This window comes from Schistocerca americana, chromosome 2 (genome assembly GCF_021461395.2).
Source record: "Schistocerca americana isolate TAMUIC-IGC-003095 chromosome 2, iqSchAmer2.1, whole genome shotgun sequence".
NCBI classification, from domain to species: Eukaryota; Metazoa; Arthropoda; class Insecta; order Orthoptera; family Acrididae; genus Schistocerca; species Schistocerca americana.
The window spans coordinates 606,370,119-606,387,299 of NC_060120.1; the positions used below are offsets into that span (position 1 = coordinate 606,370,119).

General features: G+C 42.6%; 1 protein-coding gene across 1 annotated transcript in view; it reads left to right on the top strand.

Annotated features, from left to right (window-relative positions):
• Positions 1-17,181, top strand: part of LOC124594242 (dynein axonemal heavy chain 8-like) — a 619,801-nt gene that overhangs the window by 178,057 nt on the left and 424,563 nt on the right. The window contains exons 11-12 of the mRNA XM_047132606.1: positions 1,392-1,605; positions 6,014-6,366. Of these exons, the coding sequence (XP_046988562.1) occupies positions 1,392-1,605; positions 6,014-6,366 (567 nt within the window). The remainder of the gene's footprint in view (positions 1-1,391; positions 1,606-6,013; positions 6,367-17,181) is intronic.

Below are 17,181 nucleotides of genomic sequence, written 5' to 3' on the forward strand. Positions count from 1 at the left end.
ATGCAAGCAGTTATTTTGCTTGGCAGTGATTGACAGATTTCTGGATGTACTCCTTAGGTGTTCCAAATTCTGTCAAATTGGCTCGTTATATCGTTAAAATCCCGAGATCGTTGGAGGGCTCTGCCCATGATGCTCCAAGCGTTCTCAGTTGGGGAGAGATCTGACTTCTGTGCTACCCAAGGTCTGCTTGGCAAGCATAAAGACAAGAAGCAGAAACTGGTGCTATGTGCGAGCGGGCATTATCTTGTTGAAATGTAAGCCCAGAATGCCAGAAAATGGGGCGTAGATGCTACGGTCGCAGGTTCGAATCCTGCCTCGGGCATGGATGTGTGTGATGTCCTTAGGTTAGTCAGGTTTAAGTAGTTCTAAGTTCTAGGGGACTGATGACCACAGCTGTTAAGTCCCGTAGTGCTCAGAGCCATTTGAACCATTTGGGGCGTAGAACATCGTCGACATACCGCTGTGCTGGAAGGGTGCTGTTGATGACAGCCAAGGGGGTCCTACTATGAAAAGAACTGGCACACTAGACCATCATTCCCAGCTGTCAGTCCATTGGCGGGCGACAAATAGGTTGGTATCCCACCACTGTCCAGGGCGCCTCCAGACACGTCTTCGCTGGTCATCGAGGCTCAGTTCGAAGCGGGAAAACAATTCTACTCGAGTCAGTGAGATTCCAGGCCGTGCTTACCAAACCCAACCTTGGCCAGCAAGGGTGTGCGATCTCTTCAAATGGTTCAAATGGCTCTAAGCACTATGGGACTTAACATCTGAGGACATCAGTCCCATAGACTGAGAACTACTTAAACCTAACTAACCTAAGGCATTACATACATCCATGCCCGAGGCAGGATTCGAACCTGCGTCCGTTGCAGTATCGCGGTTCCGGACTGAAGCGCCTAGAACCGCTGCGCGATCTCTTCCCAACTGAGAATGTTTGGAGCATTGTGGGCAGAGCCCTCCACCAGTGTCGAGGTTTTAGCGATCTAACACGCCAAATGGACAAAATTTGGCACGACATCCCGTAGGAGGACACCCAACAACTCTGTCGATCAAAGGAAAGCCGAGTAACTGCTTGAATAAGAGTTCTAAGTAGGCTAAACTGTTATTGACTTCATCAATTTATGAAAATCTTTCTCCTGAATAAATGATTCAATTTTTCTGAAATTGTAATCATTGAACTTCCGGACTTCCTTTCTCGCCGAATTGTGGCCTTCATAAATACTAGAGGCGTTGTTAACAGTATTAGCGTAATGCTCCTTTGTGTGAGTTAATTTTTTGTCTGGTGAAATTTTTCGGTAGTCCGGTGCAGTAATTTAATCTTCTTCAAATGGAGGAGAAGCAGAGTAAGAACGGGTTGTGTTCTGCCATGCGTCATGCTGTTACATTTGCAGGTTTGAGAAACTGGGTCTCGAGTGCCTGAAGCTCGACGAGAAGTACCTGGAGGTGCTAGAGAAGTTCCAGAACCAGATCAACGACGTGAAGGAGCGCTACAGGTCTGAGTGGGAGGCGCCGCCCATCCCACACAATATGCCGCCCGTGGCCGGCCGTGTCGTCTGGTTACGACAACTGCTCGACCGTGTCGAGCAGCCCATGAAGATCTTTGAGGTGAGCTAAGCTTGCCTCTTTGCTCGTTTACTCATGGTATTTGTAGTGTACATTCAATTTCTAAGCCACAGGGGATAGCATAATACGTAGCTTGGTTAATTAGTAACACATTCCTAAATTATTTGTGCTACATATAGAAATAGTTACACCGCTCAATAAAATTAGGGGAACATACCTTTGGGCCATACTCCATTGACCAATGCTTGAGGACTGGGTATGTTACCAAATTACAACTCTATTTTTCACAAATTAGGTACACAAGGAAACATCATTACATCCTCGATCGATTTCATAAAAAGAACTGAAATGTCTGACAGTAAAAAGAACTGAAATGTCCAACAGGTGTTGGAAAGAAAGTGTAAACAATCATTCGTCCCGTCATCCCGGGTGCTTTTCATAGGGCTTTGAGAGCTTCAGTAACATGTATGCCCTCTGTGAGTGCTTGTCACTACCTGATACCCGTGTGGCGCGCTCAGTGTAAGTTACGGAGTTCACTCTGTAATATCCGTTCCCATTCTTCAGTGAGAGCCCATGAGAATTCTTGGAGAGTCTGTAGTGGGACAGGTTGTTGTTGTTGTGGTCTTCAGTCCTGAGACTGGTTTGATGCAGCTCTCCATGCTACTCTATCCTGTGCAAGCTTCTTCATCTCCCAGTACCTACTGCAACCTACATCCTTCTGAATCTGTTTAGTGAATTCATCTCTTGGTCTCCCTCTACGATTTTTACCCTCCATGCTGCCCTCCAATGCTAAATTTGTGATCCCTTGATGCCTCAAAACATGTCCTACCAACCGATCCCTTCTTCTAGTCAAGTTGTCCCACAAACTTCTCTTCTCCCCAATCCTATTCAATACCTCCTCATTAGTTACGTGATCTACCCAACTTATCTTCAGCATTCTTCTGTAGCACCACATTTCAAAAGCTTCTATTCTCTTCTTGTCCAAACTGGGTATCGTCCATGTTTCACTTCCATACTTGGCTACACTCCATACAAATACTTTCAGAAACGACTTCCTGACACTTAAATCTATACTCGATGTTAACAAATTTCTCTTCTTCAGAAACGCTTTCCTTGCCATTGCCAGTCTACATTTTATATCCTCTTTACTACGACCATCATCAGTTATTTTGCTCCCCAAATAGCAAAACTCCTTTACTACTTTAAGTGTCTCATTTCCTAATCTAATTCCCTCAGCATCGGCCGACTTAATTCGACTACATTCCATTATCCTCGTTTTGCTTTTGTTGATGTTCATCTTATATCCTACTTTCAAGACACTGTCCATTCCGTTCAACCACAGAAACGTCTGTCAAGCACGTCCCATATATGCACGATGGAGTTTAGATTGGGGACTCACCATCGGCCGTTCCCCTTTCTTCATGTTCTAGGCTTTGCAAGACATCTCTGCCGACGCCCGCCCCATGCTACCTGGCATTAAAAGGAATTCAGAACCACCACAATATGCAGCAGCTACCATGTTGTCCAAAAAACTCTGTTCAATGTACTGCCTGGCGGTAAGCTGGCCATGGACAACGACAGGATCTGTAGTGCTACCATCACTGAAGCCTCCCTACAGCATACAAGACCATGGGAATCTGTCAATGTACTGGACATTTGGAGATACTGAAAGCCTTCTACTTACGTTTCAAATCCAGGCATTAATAATAAAAAGGCAAGGTGCTGTTAACTAGAACTCAGGGAGAAGTTGTGATCTAAATGACAATAGATTTATTCTTCCTTAACATCACAAGACAACAAAAATGACTAAAGAAACGTCACACAAACATTTTTATTTGGCAAACGTTTGCACTAACGTGGGGTCTATGGTGGACAAAGTGATCAGCTGGTGATCGACACACAACACTAACCGGAACACTAATCGCTTTATCTGACTTCATACACGTGAATCCTGGTAATGGCACATAAATACACCACCATCAAGCATCTATATTCTACCATTCCAAAATGAAAAATATGTTTCGAAAGAACAGGGTACTGAGGAGAAACATATACTGGAGAATACTTTACGCTCCTGGTGGTTAGGGCGGCACACCACAATGCGTTCGGCGACTGAAGTCATGGACGGCCGCAATCTGTTATTAATGGCGCGCGCCCGAAAGATGCAAGTAAGCGGCCTCGCGTTCGGTTAAATCGGAATGCAGGTACTTTCCTATGAGCTTCTGAAATCTTGGTGGATTTCAGTGTGCAGGTGGACCCATTTGCTGGTCTGCTAAACCACTTTGACTCCGTGCCACGGCTAAGCGTGACGGAATATGTCAAATGTTTATACGGCCGACTCAAGACAAATAAGTACACCCACACATCACTCGTTGTGTGCGTGATGCTAGAAGCAGTATCTCTGATGCTTCAGATGGTGACTGGCACATGCTCTAAGTGGCACACTGGCAAAGGACACAAAGCTTGCCGTTTAGGTAGAGACCTGCAGTTCTTTACTAACGAAGCGCCAGTATGAGAGTGTTCTTCTCTTTCTGTCCGCTTCCTCCTCAGCTCGGTAGCAAAGCTCATTTACATCTTAGACTTGCCCCACTTTAGCACAAGCCAATCACGAGCTGGAGCGTGGCGTTCGAAGCTCGGAGAGCGCCCCTTGCTCTGCATACACCGATTTGACCAATCAGAGACTTTAAAGTTAATTGGGAAAAAAGGAAAAAACATTCGGCTTCGCGGCCTCTTTCCGACGCGGTTACACCATGTCTTTTGCTAATAACAAGGCCGGGATGGAACTAAGCCCTCCATAAAAGCTTGTTATCTCCCCTGTTGCGTCCATTTCAAAGTTTCAAAAGAACGATCATAAACTCGAAAGCCTCGTGCTTTCACAAATATGTTTTGTAACAGAGTCTAGACGTCTGGGCGCCAGTGGCCCTGTCCCACGGAAATTCGCAGAATGCTCACAGATGTTTTGTCAGCTTTCTGCCTAACAAGGGCCCATCCTCTGCTTTATTGCCAGTCTACAATGCGTTGGCCATTGCAGCGGCGACTTCTTGACGGTAGTCAGTCTACCTGGATGTGGCTGCCTCCCGACCAGCGCCAACCACAACGTGTCTGCACAATGAGACCGCGGAACTTAGCCGTCCGGAAATGTCTCCCCCAGGTTCCGTAGAAAAAACGCGCTTCCCTCAGCCCACCATCACCATGTGCTTTTACTGCATTTGTTTAAATCAGCGCCCTATTCCTTTGAACGCAGGTAAAGCTTACCATTATTCCTCCCCTAGAGCACCCAAGCAAGAGCATTAACTACTGCCCACCATTTCATCACGATGTATGAAGTCAAAATCGCAATAAAGATTACATTCCCTAAAAATATGAAGCGGCATAACACCAAATTAGAAGTTAGAGTGCCCTGCAATCTCTCAATAGTACCACCACAAGTCTCCACACTTGAACAGGGCCATCACCCTTGCGTCAGAGGATATCTGGATTCGTCTGTGAATAACTCATATCGCCTGTGACGAAATTGTAAGTTGACATGGGAATGACAGAACTGAAGGAGACCTGCAAGACGTTGTCATGTGAAGCTAGATACTCGAACAGGACGTCTGGGTCGTACAGTCATTTCTCGTAACCTATTCATTGCAGCCTGATTGGACACAGCGGCTCTAGCGGCCCTTCTGAGGTCGTCTTGCAGTGATCTGGCAGTAGCCTTTTGACGCCACAACACAGATATGGCCGCATATCAGTATTCACGTGGGGTTATAATGCCTCGGCGACCTTGCCCAACATGCCTTGTGTACTGACCTGTCTCCCTGTAGCTTGTCCTAAACCTGTGGAAAACAGATGGAGAGACAGTGACATCTGCATCAGCACGATCGAAAGTCCATCGTTTGTGAATCAAACGAACAGATGTTGCACTGCATGTGTTTTGTTGTATACAACATCCACAAATGATGACTGCCATTTGTGTACATCATTAGAAAACACTGGGACACCGGCACTTATTTCCTTCTGAGGGGTCACCTGAAATTGTACGGCATGACGTTGCCAATAGATGACGAATGAATTTAACTTTCACATTGTAAGCGAAGATCTCAAGCCATGCTGTAAGACCACAGGTACCGCCTCTATCAAAATTGATTAACGTACCAGAAGTTTATTCAGGTGTTACCCAAAACCTCTTGGACTGTTTTTTTAGAATCTCTACTAAGGCCCTAATTTTTTAAAAAAATGTTGCCGTTATTAGTTTACTTTTCCCGTGAGGGAACATCACTCGACGAAAAGAAAGTGATTCGAATTCCACCAACCCTTGTCCGAAGTTTGTACGTTTGGGCATCGGGATCAGTTACACTGTAACCACGCACGTATCGGCGTACCAATTTGAAAAGGGAAGCCCAATTCGGCAGACGTAGGTCATCACCGGAATGCCCCAAAGTCAGTGCCCCTCTTTCTTACGCAGGCTAACGAGCAGGTGATGAAGTCGTCGAGCGCGCGGCGCGCCGCCAAGCTGTACGACGAGCTGGCGGAGAAGCTGTCGATGGACGAGACGGCGCACCACGAGGAGTGGGTGAAGCAGGTATCGCGCACGCCAGAGCTGCTGTCGTGGCCGCTGATGGTGCGCCACCCCAAGTCGCGGCGGCTGGCGCCCGCGCTGGACCCGGCCGTGTGGCAGGCGGCGCGCGAGGCCTACTGCATGATGCGCCTCGGCCTCGCAGTGCCGCACACTGTGCAGCTGCTCCTGGCGCACGAGCCGACGCTGCGCCGCTACTACGACACCGTGCGCCACCTCATCGCCAGGAACGATGCCGTCAGGTTACGTTACATTACAGTAGTTTAGATGCAACTGGAGCCATAGATCAAGTAAATTTCTTAGATGACAATAATAATTTGCCGCACTGGCTGCCGCAAATTGGATTACAAAATTCTTTTCTTTCTTTTCCACTAATGCGCAGTCTCGTAGCCATTTTCAAGTGACTGAGATACATGTCAGATGTTGTTGTTGTTGTGGTCTTCAGTCCTGAGACTGGTTTGATGCAGCTCTCCATGCTACCCTATCCTGTGCAAGCTTCTTCATCTCCCAGTACTTACTGCAACCTACATCCTCCTGAATCTGCTTAGTGTATTCATCTCTTGGTCTCCCTCTACGATTTTTACCCTCCACGCTGCCCTCCAATGCTACATTTGTGATCCCTTGATGCCTCAGAACATGTCCTACTAACCGGTCCCTTCTTTTTGTCAAGTTGTGCCACATACTCCTCTTCTCCCAAATTCTATTCAATACTTCATCATTAGTTATGTGATCTACCCATCTAATCTTCAGCATTCTTGTGTAGCACCACATTTCGAAAGCTTCTATTCTCTTCTTGTCCAAACTGGGTATCGTCCATGTTTCACTTCCATACATGGCTACACTCCATACAAATACTTTCAGAAACGACTTCCTGACACTTAAAACTATACTCGATGTTAACAAATTTCTCTTCTTCAGAAACGCTTACCTTGCCATTGCCAGTCTACATTTTATATCTTCTCTACTTCGACCATCATCAGTTATTTTGCTCCCCAAATAGCAAAACTCCTTTACTACTTTAAGTGTCTCATTTCCTAATCTAATTCCCTCAGCATCACCAGACTTAATTCGACCACATTCCATTATCCTCGTTTTGCTTTTGTTGATGTTCATCTTATATCCTCCTTTCAAGACACTGTCCATTCCGGTCAACTGCTCTTCCAAATCCTTTGCTGTCTCTGATAGAATTACAATGTCATCGGCGAACCTCAAAGTTTTTATTTCTTCTCCATGGATTTTAATACCTACTCCGAATTTTTCTTTTGTTTCCTTTACCGCTTGCTCAATATACAGATTGAATAACATCGGGGAGAGGCTACAACCCTGTCTCACTCCCTTCCCAACCGCTGCTTCCCTTTCATACCCCTCGACTCTTATAACTGCCATCTGGTTTCTGTACAAATTGTAAATAGCCTTTCGCTCCCTGTATTTTACCCCTGCCACCTTTAGAATTTGAAAGAGAGTATTCCAGTCAACATTGTCAAAAGCTTTCTCTAAGTCTACAAATGCCAGAACCGTAGGTTTGCCTTTCCTTAATCTTTCTTCTAAGATAAGTCGTAAGGTCAGTATTGCCTCACGTGTTCCAATATTTCTACTGAATCCAAACTGATCTTCCCCGAGGTCGGCTTCCACCAGTTTTCCCATTCGTCTGTAAAGAATTCGCGTTAGTATTTTGCAGCTGTGACTTATTAAACTGATAGTTCGGTAATTTTCACATCTGTCAACACCTGCTTTCTTTGGGATTGGAATAATTATATTCTTCTTGAAGTCTGAGGGTATTTCGCCTGTTTCATACATCTTGCTCATCAGATGGTAGAGTTTTGTTCAGGACTGGCTCTCCCAAGGCCTTCAGTAGTTCTAATGGAACGTTGTCTACTCCCGGGGCCTTGTTTCGACTCAGGTCTTTCAGTGCTCTGTCAAACTCTTCACGCAGTATCGTATCTCCCATTTCATCTTCATCTACATCCTCTTCCATTTCCATAATATTGTCCTCAAGTACATCACCCTTGTATAGATCCTCTATATACTCCTTCCACCTTTCTGCTTTCCCTTCTTTGCTTAGAACTGGGTTTCCATCTGAGCTCTTGATATTCATACAAGTGGTTCTCTTTTCTCCAAAGGTCTCTTTAATTTTCCTGTAGGCAGTATCTATCTTACCCCTAGTGAGATAAGCCTCTACATCCTTACATTTGTCCTCTAGCCATCCCTGCTTAGCCATTTTGCACTTCCTGTCTATCTCATTTTTGAGACGTCTGTATTCCTTTTTGCCTGCTTCATTTACTGCATTTTTATATTTTCTCCTTTCATCAATTAAATTCAATATTTCTTCTGTTACCCAAGGAGTTCTACTAGCCCTCGTCTTTTTACCTACTTGATCCTCTGCTGCCTTCACTACTTCATCCCTCAGAGCTACCCATTCTTCTTCTACTGTACTTCTTTCCCCCTTTCCTGTCAATTGTTTCCTTATGCTCTCCCTGAAACTCTGTACAACCTCTGGTTCTTTCAGATTATCCAGGCCCCATCTCCTTAAATTCCCACCTTTTTGCAGTTTCTTCAGTTTTAATCTACAGTTCACAACCAATAGATTATAGTCAGAGTCCACATCTGCCCCTGTAAATGTCTTACAATTTAAAACCTGGTTCCTAAATCTCTGTCCTACCATTATATAATCTATCTGATACCTTCTAGTATCTCCAGGATTCTTCCATGTATATAACCTTCTTTCATGATTCGTGAACCAAGTGTTAGCTATGATTAAGTTATGCTCTGTGCAAAACTCTACCAGGCGACTTCCTCTTTCATTTCTTAGCCACAATCCATATTCACCTACTATGTTTCCTTCTCTCCCTTTTCCTACTCTCGAATTCCAGTCACCCATGACTATTAAATTTTCGTCTCCCTTCACTACCTGAATAATTCCTTTTATCTCATCATACATTTCTTCAATTTCTTCATCATCTGCAGAGCTAGTTGGCATATAAACTTCTACTACTGTAGTAGGCGTGGGCTTCGTGTCTATCTTGGCCACAGTAATGCGTTCACTATGCTGTTTGTAGTAGCTTGCCCGCAAACCTATTTTTTTATTCATTATTAATCTTACGCCTGCATTACCCCTATTTGATTTTGTATTTATAGCCCTGTATTCACCTGACCAAAAGTCTTGTTCCTCCTGCCACCGAACTTCGCTAATTCCCACTATATCTAACTTTAACCTATCCATTTCCCTTTTTAAATTTTCTAATCTACCTGCCCGGTTAAGGGATCTGACGTTCCACGCTCCGATCCGTAGAAAGCTAGTTTTCTTTTTCCTGATAACGACGCTCTCTTGAGTAGTCCCCGCCCGGAGATCCGAATGGGGGACTATTTTACCTCCGGAATATTTTACCCAAGAGGACGCCATCATCATTTATCCATACAGTAAAGCTGCATGCCTTCGGGAAAAATTACGGCCGTAGTTTCCCCTTGCTTTCAGCCGTTCGCAGTACCAGCACAGCAAGGCCGTTTTGGTTAATGTTGCAAGGCCAGGTCAGTCAATCATCCAGACTGTTGCCCCTGAAACTACTGAAAAGTCTGCTGCCCCTCTTCAGGAGGGGCCTCTCAACAGATACCCCTCCGTTGTGGTTGCACCTACGGTACAGCCATCTGTATCGCCGAGGCACGCAAGCCTCCCCACCAACGGCAAGGTCCATGGTTCATGGGGAAGATGTCATCATCATGTCAGATGTAACAGCGCTAAAATGCAGGACTAATGTAAATGATTCATTCATTTTAAAAGTCACGTTTTTATATTTAATACTTTGGAAAATATAGAGCTTTGAAAACGATTGTATCATTTACAGTGCCTCTGTTCAAGATGGTCCCTATTTGTGGAACCACCATTCTAAAAGAAAAACAGGTTTTGAAATTTAAAGTCAAGTTATATGGCATGGGACGGGGAAAACTGTTTTGGTGACTGTTTTGGAGGTTTCCATCTTGGACGCAACTCGTAATTTTCTAATTTAAAGGCGTTGCGACATGTAAAACGAATGGAGAACTACACGAGAAAAACGACGCCATTCTTTATCGAACTACGACTCATGCTTGTTCCTTAAAGTCGTGTGAAAGCTGAGGTCATTAACAACTGATATCAGGAGAAAGAAAGTAGTGGAAGAAGGTGGGTACGAACCCGTTTTGGACCGTCTTCATCGGTGTCATGAAGATTACAAGGTCGTCCAATAATTACCATCGCCCTCTTTCCATCCCCCCACCCCCACCACCGGCCCACCTAATCCAAGCCGACAGAGATAGCTCTGGAGCCAGAAAGGTCTGGTTTCGAATCCCAGTATGTTTAATTTTGTTATATGTCACCTATTTTCCATGATTTTAGAGGTTCTCGATTTTGGTTTGTGACAGCACAATAAAAAGATCCAACAGCACAACTGAACTACGATAGCATAGAAAGTTCTGAATTCGATACCCAGCCTGTTTAATAATGCAATTGGACTATTACAATAATATCAACACTTTTATGTAAGTTTCATGAAGGTCTAGTAGCACAACTGGACCAGCAATAGGATAATTTCGTCTTCGTCATGTTTATTTTTCTTAAATTTCGTGTGTTTTACACACAAGATTAGATATTACGAAGAGATGTGGAGAATGCCCACTTATGCTTTAACATGGCGCCGTTTTATTATTATAATCAATTACGCTCGTCAAATTGATAACCTTTCATAAACAAGGTTATCAGTGGTTCCGCTGTCACCGCTGAGATTCAGCTTGCCTTGGCCTGATACGCAATAAAATCTTCGACACTAAGACAACATGGAACTAAAATATTTAACAGCGTGATGTAGTTTTACTTTGGGAGTCCACCATTTGACAGAACTATGGACCATCCTGTACAAATTTAAAACTACCGTTCGTTGTTTAATTGGACGAATGGAAACTAAAATAAAATAAAAGAGAACTCAACTTAGTATAACCCATGAGCTATAGTCAAACATTATATAGGTGGTACGTTGCTAAAATGAAGCTGGTAGTGTGGCATGCGATAGAATTCAAGTAGAAGTGATCACCATTCAGAAGGTATTGACAAAGTATTTCAGTACGTTACCGTACTTTAAGATAAACAACTTGGCACCAAGTGACTATTAAACAATTGTGAGGTAATAGACCACTTTCAAGTATAATAGAGTACTCGGCTAAGTACAGTGAAACATCGTGGCCACCTGATCAGAGATAAAACTGAGCGATGAGACATGTTGGCTTTTTTTTAAAATTTAAGTAATCTTCGTTCATTTATGAAAGTGACGTAGGATATAAATCAACGTCAGGAAGGCTGAAAAGGATTAAAATCTCTTTATTCCGTTCGCGGGGTTCAAAGGGAGATCATATTTACATTTCTGTAAGCATATAACGAACTGCTTGAGCCGTAGTTACAAATTGTTAGAATAGTAACGAAGTGTGGAGCAAGGTTTTCGCAGTGGTACCTGGAGCAGTGTGAAATGCATCCTACATTTCCACCCTCTGTGTTGTTTACCGATGAAGCAACGTTCGGGCGTGATGGAATCTTCAACATGCTCATTTCGCATGTTTGGAGTTAGGATAACCCACATGCCACAGTTGCTAGTGATCATCAAGTGCGGTTCTTCGTTAATGTGTGGGTCGGTGTTGTTGGGGACTGTTTAATTGGGCCATATCTGCTACCTATGCCATTAAATTGCAGGCACTGTTACAATTTTCTCGCCATAGCATTGCCAGAATTGCTGGAAGGCGTCCCGCCCCATACAAGACAACGCATATGGTTCCAATATGACGGGGCGCCGGCACATTTCAGTTGTCGTGTGAGTCGATTCCTGGCCGACGGTTCCCAGAAACGTGGATTGGCAGAGGTGGTCCTGTACCATGACCTGCTCGATCCCCAGATATGTCCCCTCTGGACTTTTTTTGTGTGGGGAGAGATGCGCAACCTTGGTTACGCGACTCCTGTTGCATCAGAAAAGGATCTGGTTGCCCGGATAGTAGCAGCAGCAGGAACAATTCAGGATACTCTTGGGGTTTTTGCCCGCGTCAGACAGAACATGATCCGACGGTGTAACCTTTGTTTACATGTCAATGGAGGCATTTCTGAAAATCTGCTGTAATAGAAATTGGGTTGCGTTAATGTGTTGTCTCTTGGTCATAAAAAATGGAAATGTGTTTGTTGGTTTAAATAGTTTGCCTCCAGAGAAATCTTCCTCTACCGGTTTAAATACTCCACATAGGGAAAAGTGACATTAGGGGAAAATATTTGTTTTGATGTCCCCTACAACCTCCCAGAGTTTGTCGGTTTAAATACTTTTCACCCTGTATATGTCTATTTTTCTACATATCTTGTAGTTTCTTACGTAGATCCCTGGAAGTACCCATGATCGGTCCTATACTGGGAGTAAATCCCTTAAAAGTTCTAAATTTTGTGTAATGTCTTTTCAGTGTTTAGTGACAAAAGTATTTACTTCCTTCCCAAAATCAGGAAACTTATTGCCTTGCAAGACTGTAAACTGAACCTAGACGGAAATACAATCTTGAGGTTTAAGCTCTTGTCTCCGTGTTTGTTTACAAATAAATTTACTGTTGTATGGAATCTGCCTTGAGCAAACACAGTTTTTCCTTCTTTTCATCAGACACCGTTTGCTAATCTTACAGTATCGTGAGTGGTTTTTTATCTTCTATTAAACTACAAGAAAAATGTCCTTTAATATCTGTACGTATATAAATTGGAGTTTTTAAGAAAGTATTCACCTATTTGAAAAACAGACGATTTTTGTATATATACGGTGTTACCTTCCACATGTTATGGTCTTGCATTACAGTTGTGTTTCTTTCAGTTTATGATCTGCAACCATAGAGAATTTAAAGTACATCGAAAATTTTGGACTGGGGGTGTTATGGTTAACATTATTTTGTTTAGTGCGGAAGTATGTGTGTGTGTGTGTGTGTGTGTGTGTGTGTGTGTTTATGTTTGTGAAACATATTGCATAATATGATTCACTCACTTTTTCTGGTTACTCCAGTACTTTCACTGTGAAAAACTGAAATTTTTTTTAAGTTTCACTGTCACTGTTTAAAAACCTTGCAAGCTGTTGAACAGTAGAAGTAGTACTGCGCAAAAGCTGTAAATCTTTGAGAGGTATATGTGTCGCTGTATGTGTGTGTGTTTATGGGTTAGTGCAGTGTGACCGTTCTTTGAGGGCAGAGAACAATTCTATTATCTATTTATTTCTCTTCCTTTATTATTTCTCTTCCTTCGACTATTGCTTTGGAAGTTTTCTTCAATTATTAGTTTTTATGGTGGGCGGGGGGAAGGGGGGGGGAGGGCTTTTGCTGCACTTGAGAACTTTAAATCTGTGTTGATGTATGTTATTCTGAGTTTCATATCCATAAGGTGTTCTGCGAATGTCGAATGACAGCTGTTAATTTTTAGGGTTCTTCTGTGTTCCGTGTACCTAATATTGAAATGTCTTCTTGTCTGTCCAATATAAACTGAATTGCAGTCCTAACAATACAGTTGGTAAATACCAGATCTGATGTGTTGGTATTGATTGTCCTTAGTTGTATCTGTATTGAGAGATTTGTTGCCTATGCTGTGAGCTGCTTTGTTGTTGTAAGTAGAATGTACCAAATGATTATTGGTGTGGATGTTTCTTGCTCGTGTGTGCTTTTGTGTGTTTTCTGCGTGTTTGTATTCTCCGTGTTTGTGTTCTGCGTGTTTCTGTTCTGTGTATGTGTTTGTGTGTTGGTGGATCTGTTTTATTTTGTGTTCATTTCATTTTTATTTTATTTTTGCGGGGGTTTTATCTATAAAGTTTGTGTCGTACCCACTCTACACAGCTATTTGTTTGGTTACCTGTAGTTCATTTTTGTAGTTGTCTTCACTGAATGCAGTTTTGTACTGTGTTTGTGGAGCATGATGGAAACTGACTTGTTTGCGCAGAATCTAGTAGTTTTTGAGTTTTTTGTATGACTGTATTGGCGATGGTCACTTTCCTGAATATGGTTATACCAGTGTATTATGAGGTCAAGAAAAATTAACTTTTTGTCATTTTATGTTTTTATGATAAATTTTATTTTTGGATGGAAAGTGTTTGTCATTGTGGAGTTGTTGGATGCGACTGGCTGCATCATCTGGAAGGTATGTGATGTCATCTACATAACGATACCAATAGACTACACTGTATCGCTTGGGTTTTTACCATGGTTTCAAATATTTTGTCCTCAACGTGAATAAGGAAGACATTGGCTAGGACTACAGTTACTCTAGCACCATGGAATTCCACCTTGTAGTGAGTAGAACTGGTTGTCAAATGAGAAATAATTTTGCTCCGTGATTAGTTTTAAAGTAGTTGTTAGATATTGACGAGATTTCAAAGTGGTGCAACGATTGGCAACTTTCTTGTAATGTTCAGAAATGTAGAACTGTTCACTTTACAAAACGAGAAAACGTAGTATCCTATAACCATAATATCAGTTGGAATCGGCCAATTCATACAAATACCTGGATGTAACACTTCGTCTTCTTCTTCTTCCCCTTCTTCTTTTCATCGATCACAGGCCTTGAGGACCACACGCTGCATTAACGATCTGCTTCCATCTTCTTCTATCTCTCTCCACTCTGCGGGGATTCCTAATGCTGCGACGTCCTTCTCTATGTCATCTTTCCACCGTGTGCGAGGTCGGCCCAATGGTCTTGTTGCCTGGAGACTGCTCTCAGATGGCTTCTTAGGAATTCTGTTGGTTTCCTTTCTAGCCACATGCCCAGCCCTTCGCAGTCTCCTACTTTTTAATTTCTGGACGATAGTGGGCTGCTTCATTAATTGATAAATTTCAGTGTTCTTTCGAATTCTCCATATGTCATTCTCCACCACAGCTTTCCAGAGTTTTCTCATCACTTATCTTTCGAAAGCATTCAGTTTTTCTCTTTCTTTCTTTATAAGTGTGCAGCTTTTCGAATCATGCAGTACTAGTGGGCAGATGATGGTGTTATGTGTCTTCATCTTAGTGGTGACTGACAAAGCTTTACTTCCGAGTGGGCTGCTTAGAGCGTACAAACATACTTTTCTGATTCTAGAATTGTGGTCAATTTCAGAGTGTGGATTTGGGTTTATGACTCGACCTATTTCCATATATTCTTTTTTTTCTTGGTTTATCAAAAGTCCCATTTTGCTGGCACTGTGCCTGAGAGATCTGTACGTATCGTTCAACTCTTGTTATGTTTCACTGAGTAAGACTGTATTATCTGCGTATGCCAGGAGTTTTACTTCGCTGTGTTCGAATGATGGTGTTATGTGTCTTCATCTTAGTGGTGACTGACAAAGCTTTACTTCCGAGTGGGCTGCTTAGAGCGTACAAACATACTTTTCTGATTCTAGAATTGTGGTCAATTTCAGAGTGTGGATTTGGGTTTATGACTCGACCTATTTCCATATATTCTTTTTTTTCTTGGTTTATCAAAAGTCCCATTTTGCTGGCACTGTGCCTGAGAGATCTGTACGTATCGTTCAACTCTTGTTATGTTTCACTGAGTAAGACTGTATTATCTGCGTATGCCAGGAGTTTTACTTCGCTGTGTTCGAATGGGAGGAGACCACTGTAAAGCCGTAAATTACTATCTTGAACCACTTTCTCTAACGCAAGGTTGGAGAGAACACATCTCCCTGTCGTAAGCCTGTTTTGATTGGGAAGTTGGGGGATATGGATCCTCTGAACTTCACAACTGCCTGTGAGCCATCCATGCACAGTTGTATGATATCTTAAATTCTGTTACTTTGTTGTAGAGGCTGCTTCTGTGGATGCTGTCATAGACTCGCTAGAAATCAATTAACAGACAGTAGATGTTTTTGTTAAATCCCCGGTATTTCTCAAAGATCTGCCGAAAAGTAAACAGATCATAATTTGTGAAACGGTTTAGTTGAAATCCAGCCTGGTACTATTGAATAATGTTTTCTGTGTAAGGCTTAAGTTATGTTCAGCAAACTGATTCCTCTGTAATTTCCACATGTCATTTTGTTTCCTTTCTTGTACATGGTGCAAATTATTGCAGTTTGTCAGTCTTCAGATAGTGTTTCAGTTTTCCAGATCATTGTGAAAAGGTTATAATTTTTTGTGTAGTTTGTTTCCACCCTCTTTTAACACCCCTGCTGATATGTGAGCCTCGCCTGCAGCCTTGTTTTTCATCTTTTGAATGGTGTGTACCATTTTCTTTTCTGTGATGCTGTATTCGTCAGTATTACTGCCGTTACTCTCGTTCGTTGCGTAGTTGAAGGTTAGGTGACGGTCAGTGAAATTTAGCATTTCTGAGAAATATTCTTTTCGTCTTGTTAGAATGTCTTCCATCTGTGTTAGCATGTTGTGATTTTTATCTTTTATGAATAGGTTTTCACTCTGATAACCTCTATTACTGTTCTTTGTATATTGAAACAGCTTCGTTGAGTCTCTGTTCCCGCTTTCCACTTCTGTAGATTCCAAACCTCCAGTTAGATATTTCCTGTTCTCTGTTTGTAGAACTCTTGCTGTCTCTCTTCTCACTGTCCTGAAGGTCTCTTTCCTGTCCTCATGCTCCATATTTTGCAGCCACAGCATCCTGGCTTCTTTCCTCTTTTCAGTTGCTCTCTGACACTTTTATTTGAACCATTTCTGTTTCTTCACTTTCTTTCGATTGTCCAATCTTTTCTCTGACGCACCTGTTACTACTGTCTTTACTCTTCTTCAAGCCTTCCCAACACTATTTTCCTCCTCAAGTTCTGGCAATGCTGTAAACCGGTTATTAATTTCAGTCACGTAGGTTTCTTTAACAGACAATTCCTTCAGTCGTTCTACATCGAACTTAGGTTTTGGAGTGGATTTTGGTTACTGATTCCAAATCATCTTGATTTTCATCTTTCCTTCCACTAGGAAGTGCTCTGAGCTACAATCTGCTCCTCTGTAGGTTCTGACATCTCTTACGGACGAACTGCATCTTTGGTCTGCCATAACATGATCAATCTGATTGATAATTTTGCCATCTGGAGAGCACCATGTACTTATGTGAATTTCTTTGT